The following is a 9,630-nucleotide window of genomic DNA, read 5'->3' as shown; positions in this document are numbered from 1 at the left end:
GCCTGCGCCTTTTGATGACGTCACAATACATAATTGTTTTAACGTTTGCACAATTGCGCAAAACATATTGATTGGTCTGGACAGCTTACTAAAGTAATTATAGCGGGGTGTAGGTTTTATTCGAAAGCGGGATTGCGGATTTTACGAAGAAATTCTCCATGGTCCCTGCGCCTTCCAATGACGTCACCGAATTCACCATGGGCCTTGCGCCTCCCGATGACGTCACATTATGGCAACGCCACTCAAACAAACTACATTGAGCCCGCGGTCTGCATTTGTAACGAGAATAAATTCAGGAGAATGAAGCTAAAGGGATACAAAAATAAATTTGTAATATTACAATTTATTGGCTAAATAAAATAGATTTGTGACAAATAGAGACCGCGGGCGCAATGTAGTTTGTTTGAGTGGAGTTGCCATATTTAAATCATGCGTCTGCAAGAGACGGATCCTGTTGTAAAAAGTAAAAGAAAATCACCCAGAAACTGTGGTAAAAAATGGTTTTCTTGGTCTTAAGCCTTGTTCTCTTCTTCTTCTGATAAAATCCTGCAGCTCATACCTGCTAGGTGCCGTTCCTGCGTAATAAACTCCTGATCCTGACAGCGTGAGACCGCAGTGAGCGCGTCTCCAACATGAACGCAAATTCATCAAACTGAAAGAGAAATTTAAAAACATGAAAGTTTTAAATAGGAAGAAATAAAAACAGCAAAGTTTCTCTGAAAACCATTCCGTTGTAATAATATTGGACCAAAGTTGCCTCCGTACCTGTGGATGACATCACTGATTGTGTTCAGCCCGCCGCAGACCTTCGCCAGTTCAACAGGGCCGAGGTTCTGTACCAGGCTCTGTTCAAACACCTGTACACCAGCGAGGCCGCCGTCGTCCAGGTAACCCCCCCCCACACACACACACACACCCCCACAGGATGAGCAGGCCTTGACCTCTGACCTCTGACCTGCAGCTCGCCCTCTCCTGCCTCCTCGACCTGCTGCCCGTGTTAGAGAAGCCCCCCTCCTCTTCCTGCCGCACCAAGCCCTGTCGCCATGACGACGTGCTGCGTCTGGTGCTGACTCACATGGAGGCCGAACACAAGGTGGCGCTGCGGCGCGTCTACGCGTCAGCATTGCCGCTCTTCGTGGAGAGGTGCGTTTGATTCTCACACCTTCGCTCTGATCCCAGGACCAGTCGGAACGTTTCGGAACGTTTCCGGGTGTTTTGAGTGAACCGTGCAGCGGGGTGGGCGGAGCCTCATGCTGTGCTGTGTGCAGGATGGGCGTGGCCTCCTGCAGACACCTGCGACGGTTGGAGCGGGTGCTTCTGGGATACCTGGAGGTCAGAGATCCACCTGAGGAGACCAGCAGGCTGAAGATGCTGGAGGTTCTGCAGAAGACGACTGCAGTGGCGTGGCCACGGTAACCCCCCCCCAAGCAGGAAGTTCTGGTATCCTAGACAGGATGGAGCCTGACCTCTGACCCCAACCCCCTGTTAGGATGGCGTGCCGCGTCGACAGGTTCCTCCGATGTCTGCTGCGTCTGCTGGTGGACGTGTCGTCGGACGCCAGCCTTGGCGAACCGGTGCGGCAGCAGCTGATGGATCAGACCGCCGCCGCCCTCCGCCTGCTGGATGGCTGCTCTCAGGGACGCGTTCAGGTGAGTCGCGTTCAGCCCGACCCGCCGAGTAGAACAGAACCAACCAGCAGGGATCGACCCACAGCACGAAAACAACAAACCCGACAGACGAGTTTTACTGATCAACCAACAGAAGAAAGTGGAGAAAATAAATCTTATTGTTTTATTAAACATGTAAATAAAATAAAATGTAATAAAAATGGCAGGAAGGTTATAAAATAAGCAGAAACATCAACTTAAAACTGGAGTAAAATAAAAATAAAGTTGTTCATAGATTAACAGTCAGGAGCTTTTTAAAAAAAATTGTATTTTTCTCCATATTTTTTATTCTCCTCCTTTTCCTTTCTGCAACATTTAAATCAATATTTCTACTCATTAAAGGAAGGAGATCTGATGTTTAAGCTGCTTTAAGATGAAGTATAGCCTAGTAAATTAGCCCCGCCCACCAGCGGCCAAAATCAAAACGCCTCCATCAATGCCTCAGGCCCTAGAACTGGCGGGCCAATCACAGCGCAGAGATGTGTTTTGAATGTCTGGATGCAAAGCGGGCGGGGCGGCAGAGCTGCGCGACGCTGGAGAAGCGCAACAAGGAAAATGGCAGCAACTATTAAACAGTTCTGGTTTGACTCCGCTTTGGAATCAGTTCTGGAAGGATCAGACTTTGGGTTTTCGTTTAAACGTGAGCAGGAAGAGGCTCTACGCTCGTTCAGTTTAAGAAGGACGTATTCGCCGCTGTTAGTTTCCGCTCCCCCCCCAGCTTCCTGTGGCGCTTCCTATGTCACAGGCAGTGGCTCTCATTGGTCAGAGCGTTGGCCAATAGGCACAGACATGGTTTGAAAAACATCGGGTTGTTCTCATCAACAATCTTCTGATGTCTCGTTCATCGGGGCCAGACTAGATTAGACCTTTAATCTCACATTTAGTCTGGATTACCAGGCTAGGCCAGCGGTCGGCAACCCAAACCCAAAGAGCCATATTGGACCAAAACATTTAAAAGTTTTCTTTCAGCCTCGTAAGGCAGTGCGTTTTATCCCACTGTAGAAAAGGACCATGTGGATTTAAATATCTGATAAACATTCCTGATTAAATGTTAATCCTGGATCAAATGTCACATCATGAGGTGATGGAGGAGCAGTGAACGCTCTCACCGCTTCACCGCCCTCCAGGTTTAGGTTTAGTTGCATCGATGAAATGATAGAAACAGGATAAAGGAATGTTTCTATGGTGGACGTGTTTCTGTTGGGAGGAGCTGATGGACGAACCAAGCAGGAAGTGACATCATCAGAGCAGAGCTCTCTAACCCTGAACTCCCACATCCTCCGTCATCCAGCGCTCCTCGGTGGGATTTAGATTTTTAGGATTTAGGGAAAAAATGTTAGAAAGTTTCCATCCCTGCATCAGAGCGCCACCTGTTAGATCTATGAACGGTTTTCTATGCTTCAACCAAACTAGCAGCAGTAGTGGAGCTTAGAGATGCAATCTACTTCTTAAATCTATCTTTGATCTCCTCTAATTTATCCAGAAGTTCTGCAGTCACACCTTTTCTCTCCCTGCCAGCTGGTGGTCGCTGCAGATTTAGCCTTCCCTGGAAATGACTTTCCAGATTTTTATGTTTTTAAAACCTCTCATTCCAAAACAGAAATGCAGGCAATCCTTCCTCATTGATAATGAAATAAATGATTCGCTCCATTCTTCTTTAAATCCTCTGTTCTCATCAGCTATCTTCCTTTTTTCCCTTTGGAATCCGCGGTCCGAGACGCATCCGCAGCTTTGCTAGCCTGGCGCCGCTAACGCTGGCTGCAGGTTATGACCACTGATCTCTATGGCTATGACGCTAATTATTGTTTAAATTTATTTATTATATGTTTACAGCATTGGAAAAAAATTATAAATTTTTCTTTGACCAGTTGGCCGACCCCCAGGCAAGGTGAAGGAGTCTGAATGTTTCCCTGCAGTGGCTGAACGTGCCTGTAGGAGGCGGCGTTCAGGCGTTTAACTTATTTACTCTGTTCTGTGGTGGATTGGTGAATCCAGATCGTCCAATCGGACGAATCTCTGGTTCTAATATGGATGTTTCTGTTTGACAGCGGCTCCTCCTGCAGGTCGATGGCCTCTGCTGCAGCTCCCAGGTGCTCAGTTGCCTGGCAACGGTGACAGCAGAGGCCACCGGCACACCTGGAACATCTGGAGGTGGAGACGGACTCGGCTGAACCAAGTCAGAGGCTTCAGAGGAGGACCTAAACAGGAGGCCCGCTTTGGACCACAAGAACCAAACAGAATCTTCTCTCACTGTGAAACGTAGAACATTTGATGAATTCAGTGACGGAAACATAATCTGAACCAGACTGAACCGGACTGAACCGGACTGAACTGGACTCAGAACCCCATTTTGAGCAGCTAATGTTGATTAAAGATCCAAACCCGGTTCTGGTTCCCGTCTGCTCCTTTGGCGCCACCTGCTGACCGCAGATGGTTCCTCATGATGATGAGCTTTACGCTGATTGGTGATGATGTTACTGCTGCTGATTGGTTAGAGCCTCTCTGGCACCTCCCTCTCCTTAGCCCCTCCTCCTGGGTCATTGGGGCGGTTCTGGGTTCGGGTCGCTGGGCCTCCCCTCCTCCGCCATCAGCTCCTGACGCTCCACTGCTTGTTCAGCTCCTGTTGTTTCTCCTCTGCCTCGCTCCTTATCCTCTGCAGCTCCTCCCTCGCCTCCTGCAGCTGCTGCAGAGTCTGGGTCCGTTTGGACTTCACCTCCTCCAGAACCTGCTGCTCCACCAGCAGCTCCTGCAGAACCTCCCTGAGCTCTGAACAGAAAGGAGTTCCTCTGAATTCAGGAGATGAAGTTCTGCTGGTTCCAGTAGAACCTGCTGGTTCCAGTAGAACCTGCTGGTTCCAGTAGAACCCGCTGGTCCTGGTAGAACCTGCTCACCTGTTCTGCGGGACCTGAGCTCCGCCTTCAGTCGGACCAGCTTCTGCTCCTCCTCCTGATGGACTCCAGAACCGGCAGACCTCCTCCCTCTGAGCTGAACCTGCTGCTCCTCCCTCTGGACCTGCAGGAGGTGGAAGGTCTTCCATCAGAACCACCATCTTATTTAAAGAAAATGTTCATCAGGAGGTTCTGGAAGGTTCTGCAGAACCAGACCGACCAGAACCAATCTCAGCGATAGATTCTGGGCCACAGCTGGACCGGGTACCAGAACCGGGTCAAAGGTCATCCAGGCTCTGGTCCAGCTTCTTTCGGGCTTTCTGTCCCGGTACCAGAAGCATTTTTTTTAAAGCAAACTAGCAGGTTCTGTTCTGGTACCGGTACCCAGACTGGACCTGCTGAAAGCAGCGGGTCTGACGGGGGAGGAGCGTCTCTTCATCAGCGCCCTCTGCTGGTCAGTTTACCCTGATGGTTACCTGGCAGGTGGGCGGGGCCAGCTGCTCCTCTGCTGCTCCGCAGGCAGACAGCAGCACTGCTAGCCTGCAGACACACAGAGACCTTCAAAATAAAAGCTCCGCCTGGAGGCTTTTATTGTGAAGGAGCTGCAGGTGTCTTCCTCACCTGTCTGCAGCTCCATGGACCTTTACTCCGAGCCGCTGGAGCTCCTGCCGTCTGCTCCTCAGCTTCTCCTCCACCTGGCTCAGACGCACCTCCTCCTCCTCCTTCTTCCTCCTCAGCAGCTCCGCCTCCTCCTTCAGCTTCCTGAGTGACATCACACAGGAAGAAGGACTTTTTTTTCCATCTTTAATGTCTCTAAGATGGAAATTAGAGCAGAAACAAAAACTGCTGAAAGAACCAAGATGGCGGCTCCCGGAGACTGCTTACCTGAGGCGTTGGCCGGCCTCCAGCAGACAGGAGGCGCCGTCCTCCAGTCTGAGCTGCAGCGTGTCAGCCTGCGGGGGAAGAGGCGGGTCAGAGGAGGTGGGGATGGTTCTGGTTCTGAGTGTTGGTGGGATTACGTTTCTCCTGGCGGTTCTGGTGCAGCTCTGGGCCTCCAGCAGCAGCCGGTCGGCGCGGCGGAGCTCGGCTCGCCTCCGCAGCAGCGTTCGCTCCAAACACTGCAGCTCATCGCACACCTGCAGGACGCTCCTGCACAGAGATCAGGCCCGGTTCTGGTCGGCTGCTTTATGATGTGTTGCTGAAGCAGACCCGGTGGTTCTGACCTGTGTCGTCTCAGCTGCTTCTTCTCTTGGTCTGGATCCTGCTGGCTCACTGGCTTCAGAGCGCCCCCTGCTGGAGGACGGCGTAGCACCCCTCTGGGGCACCTAGGGGGATCAGATGGGTCAGGAGGAGTCGCTCGTCCACAGACGCACCCTCGCTGCTGCCCCCTGTCAGGCGAACTGGAGTACTGCAGGCCCAGACCCGAGTCAAGAGTCCCCTGAGAGAGCAGACTGGGAGCCTGAGACAGAGAGCAGATCCAGGATCAGCTGGAAGGGCTTTGCTCTGCAGCAGAACCTGACGGGTGAGACCTTTCATCTCACCATGAGTCTCTCTCATTTAAAACTCTCACAAACGACTACAAGCGCTTAAAGATTGACTTCCATACAGAAACTACTCGTCAGAATGTGATTCATCCGATGCTAAAATGACAACATCTCCCTCCCTCGCCTGTCAGAGGATCAACAAAACATCCAAGGTGCTCCAATCTCTCAGAAAGAAGAGAGGGGAAAAGCTCCTGGACCTGACGGCTTCTGCCCAGAATTCTACAAGAATCTAAGCCCCCTAGTGGCAGGTCCACTAACTGACATGTTTATACACTCGTTTGGGCGTGGAGAGTTCCCGCCAACACTTAACCTGGCGAATATCAACCTCATCCTTAAAACAGATAAACCATCAGACGTCTGTTGCTCATATAGACCAATTAGCATTATCAGGGTAGATTAAAGCTGCTCTCTAAAATGCTTCAATGAGGTTGGAGAAGCTTCTGATTTTCTTAATAAACCGGATCAGCCTGTGTTCATACGAATTCTTAACATAATTCAGTACTCAACCCAAACGAACTGTAGAGCCTAAGCTGTATCTTTAGATGCTGAAAAGCATTTGATAGGATTGAGTGGAAGTATTTATTTAATGTTTAAGAGAGATTCGGAATAGGAGGCGACTTTTTGAAATAGATCAAGGTACTTTACAGTTCCCCGTCTGCCGGCGTTATGACTAATGGCGTTCTATCTCCAGCTTTTACGATGCACAGGGGAACTCGACAGGGTTGTCTTCTATCCTGCTGGAGCACTTAGCAGTGGTTGTTAGATCACAACAAAATATACATGGTGATGATGAAACGGACTCGCTCCTCCTCCTCTAACAGATTTTATAAGCAAAAAAAAAACATGACTAGAATAAACACTAGAGCTTTAACCAGAGGAGACAGTAATGTTCCGCAGCGTAGGACCATCAGAGGAGCATTTATGGAACACACTGCCAGCTCATGTTAGGGGCTGTGGAACCTACAGACCATTTAAATTCTCCTTGAAACATTGGTTGAACCTCATTTTATTGTGATTTTATGTTGTTGGCATCTAATCTGTTTGTGTCCACTCTGTTCTCTCCTGTAGCGTCTTGTTTAATGTTCAGTTTTCACCTGCCTTAGGACAGCCGATGCACATTAGCTGCTGTGCTAATTCTGGCATATTTGCATTGATGCTTTATGCTGACATGTTGATGAATGTGCATTGTCCTAATTCAAATAAATAAATAAATAAAATAAAAATACAAATTGGGGGTAAAGTTGATAAAATAGCGTTATATGCAGATGATATTCTGGTATTTGTAACAAACCCGGACATCTCAATACCAGCTGTATTGTCCACTATGTATAAATTTGGTTCTTTCTCAGGTTATAAAATCTATTTTGATCAATCAGAAGCAATGCCGTTAGGTAGTGCTACTGTCCGGGACCTCCCCCCATAGCTGTTCCCTCACATGTTCCCAACGTGGCTCCACCTACCTTAGAAGGAAAGTGTCCCCTAACTGGGCAGATCTGTGGAGGCTTAACTTCTCTCCAACACTTAGGAAAATAAAGAGGGACTTAGAAAGGTGGTTTGACCTTCCCTTATCACTTATGGGGCGTATAAGTTTAATTAAAATGAACATTTTCCCACGACTTCTATTTCCCAATCCAATCCAAGATCTATATATAATGCTAAAAATTATTCTAAGATTCCTTAGAGCACTACAGCGTGAAAACGCATCGTTTTTGCACATTCCACGCCTTTTTTCCTGGTGTAGGGGGGCTCAAACGTTGGGCCCCAGCCTCCTTTGCGAAGCGAGCGCTCTACGGTCTGAGCTAATTCCCCCCGTGCTTCAGTCTCACTCCAATGCTGCTCCTCCTCCTCCACCTCCTCCCCCTCCTCCCCCTCCCTGAGCACCAGGACCAGACGAATGGGGTACCTGAAGCTTCTCCTTTGAGATCCAGCTGCCGCCTTGGTTCTGGTCCAACTGCAGATCCTGGGTCAACCCGCCAAGCTGCTGAACACTCCTGAGAGAGACGGAGAGGAAGGTTCTGCTACCAGAAACCAGAACCTGGAGCTGGACTTTAAAGCAGAGCTCAGCTCTACGGGTCACAGAACATCTGGGTCAGACTCTGAACGTGGGTTAGACCCTGGTTCTGGTTCTGGTTCAGATTGGCAGATGAACAGGACCGGGTTCTGGTCCAAAAGAATCCAGATGGTCTGACAGTAAAAGCAGCAATGGTTCTGTTCTGGTACCTGACTTTAAGCATCGGTTTCCTCTGGTCCTGCTGAGGTTCTGACAGACCAGCTGTAAACCGCTCCAGTTGGATTCTGGTCTGGTTAAACTGGGCAGAACTCTGATCCAGTTGGACCTGAACATCCCCAACCTGCAGAGACACAGAGGTTCCCCTGGATTACTCCTGGGTTTAGATCAGAGATGAGATTATTTAGCTTCAGAATCAGATTTTATAATCCAGAATAGTTAATCCAGGTTATTCACCTAACCTAATAATCCAGTTACTAATCTAGGTTAATTAATCCATCTTAATTCATTCTTATTTATTTATACAGGATAATTATTCTAGATGTGTTCATTCAGGTCAATACAGTTATTAATCAAAATTATTTAATCCAGATTTATTAGACCAGCTTAATTCATCCAGAGTTATTAATCCTGGTCTATTGACCCAGCATGATTCACCCGGGTTTATTAAACCAGATTTATTAATCCAGGTTAATTTATCCAGGATAACTAATCCAGGTTAATTAATCCCAAGTATATATTCCAGTCTAACCAGCCGGTTTAGCTCCTCCCTCAGACGCTGAAGCTCCGCCTCCAGCTCCACCTGTCGGTCCCTGAGAGCCTGAGCCTCGGCCCACAGCGCAGACAGCTGGACACAAGGAGAAGATGGAGAAGTGAAACGGCGTCTCCTCGCGATGCTTTGGCCTCTGATCAACCCCCTCACCTGTGCGTCCTCCAGATGCTTCGGTACCTGCTGCCTCAGTCCGCTCAGATACTCCTGAAGCCCACAGATCACCTCCTGAAGGTCCTTCTGCAGAGCCTCGCTGGCCAGCGTCTGACCTAAAGCAAAGGTTAAAGTCTTCACCTGAGAGCCAATCAGAAGGCTGGAGGCCCTGAGCTGCTCTGTGATTGGTTGTCCTAACCCCTGGTCAGCTGCTGCTCCAGCTCTCTGATCTCCTGCGTCTCCATGGCGATGCGTGACACCAGGTCGTCGAGGCGACTCTCCAGCTCGCCGTCCTTCCTGCTCATGGTGCTCAGCAGCCGGACCGTCATAAAGTCCGATCAGCTCAGAGTCAACAAAGAAGCTCTGAAATGATCGGATCTGAAAATCAGACGTTAACTTTTAAAGGTTTGTCCTTTACGGCCGCAGCCTGATATATCTGACTGCTGCAGTTCCAGCAGAGTTCTGATGAAAATGAAAAAGAGAGATCATATCTCTCCTATCCTGGCTTCTCTTCATTGGCTTCCTGTTAAATCCAGAATAGAATTTAAAATCCTCCTTCTCACATATAAAGATAAACCATTTTATAATTAGTAATATATTC

The 9,630-nt window shown here is 48.9% G+C and overlaps 2 protein-coding genes across 4 annotated transcripts in view; one reads left to right on the top strand and one right to left on the bottom strand.

Annotated features, from left to right (window-relative positions):
* tti2 (TELO2 interacting protein 2) overlaps positions 1–3,930 on the top strand; it is a 7,775-nt gene extending 3,845 nt beyond the window's left edge. Inside the window, exons 6-10 of the mRNA XM_015395266.1 lie at positions 795–887; positions 962–1,143; positions 1,269–1,412; positions 1,490–1,649; positions 3,716–3,930. Coding sequence (XP_015250752.1) covers positions 795–887; positions 962–1,143; positions 1,269–1,412; positions 1,490–1,649; positions 3,716–3,838 — 702 coding nt within the window. The 3' untranslated portion in view covers positions 3,839–3,930. The remainder of the gene's footprint in view (positions 1–794; positions 888–961; positions 1,144–1,268; positions 1,413–1,489; positions 1,650–3,715) is intronic.
* Positions 3,931–3,995: 65 nt separating this feature from the next.
* cntrl (centriolin) overlaps positions 3,996–9,630 on the bottom strand; it is a 7,008-nt gene continuing 1,373 nt past the window's right edge. The window contains exons 2-13 of one of the 3 annotated variants that reach the window (XM_015395268.1): positions 9,229–9,392; positions 9,030–9,145; positions 8,859–8,954; positions 8,320–8,450; positions 8,003–8,090; positions 5,779–6,014; positions 5,575–5,704; positions 5,441–5,508; positions 5,177–5,317; positions 5,032–5,095; positions 4,559–4,679; positions 3,996–4,433 (exon numbers count right to left, since the gene is read on the bottom strand). In XM_015395268.1, the coding sequence (XP_015250754.1) occupies positions 4,255–4,433; positions 4,559–4,679; positions 5,032–5,095; positions 5,177–5,317; positions 5,441–5,508; positions 5,575–5,704; positions 5,779–6,014; positions 8,003–8,090; positions 8,320–8,450; positions 8,859–8,954; positions 9,030–9,145; positions 9,229–9,358 (1,500 nt within the window). In that variant the 5' untranslated portion in view covers positions 9,359–9,392 and the 3' untranslated portion in view covers positions 3,996–4,254. Of the gene's footprint in view, positions 4,434–4,558; positions 4,680–5,031; positions 5,096–5,176; positions 5,318–5,440; positions 5,509–5,574; positions 5,705–5,778; positions 6,015–8,002; positions 8,091–8,319; positions 8,451–8,858; positions 8,955–9,029; positions 9,146–9,228; positions 9,408–9,630 lie in introns of all 3 variants that reach the window. The other 2 variants (XM_015395267.1, XM_015395269.1) reach the window with 2 other exon arrangements.

Source organism: Cyprinodon variegatus, unplaced genomic scaffold (genome assembly GCF_000732505.1).
Source record: "Cyprinodon variegatus isolate N-32 unplaced genomic scaffold, C_variegatus-1.0 Scaffold732, whole genome shotgun sequence".
In the NCBI taxonomy this organism is placed as follows: Eukaryota; Metazoa; Chordata; class Actinopteri; order Cyprinodontiformes; family Cyprinodontidae; genus Cyprinodon; species Cyprinodon variegatus.
Note: the sequence above shows the minus strand (reverse complement) of the source record. Positions and strands in the feature narration are given on the sequence as shown.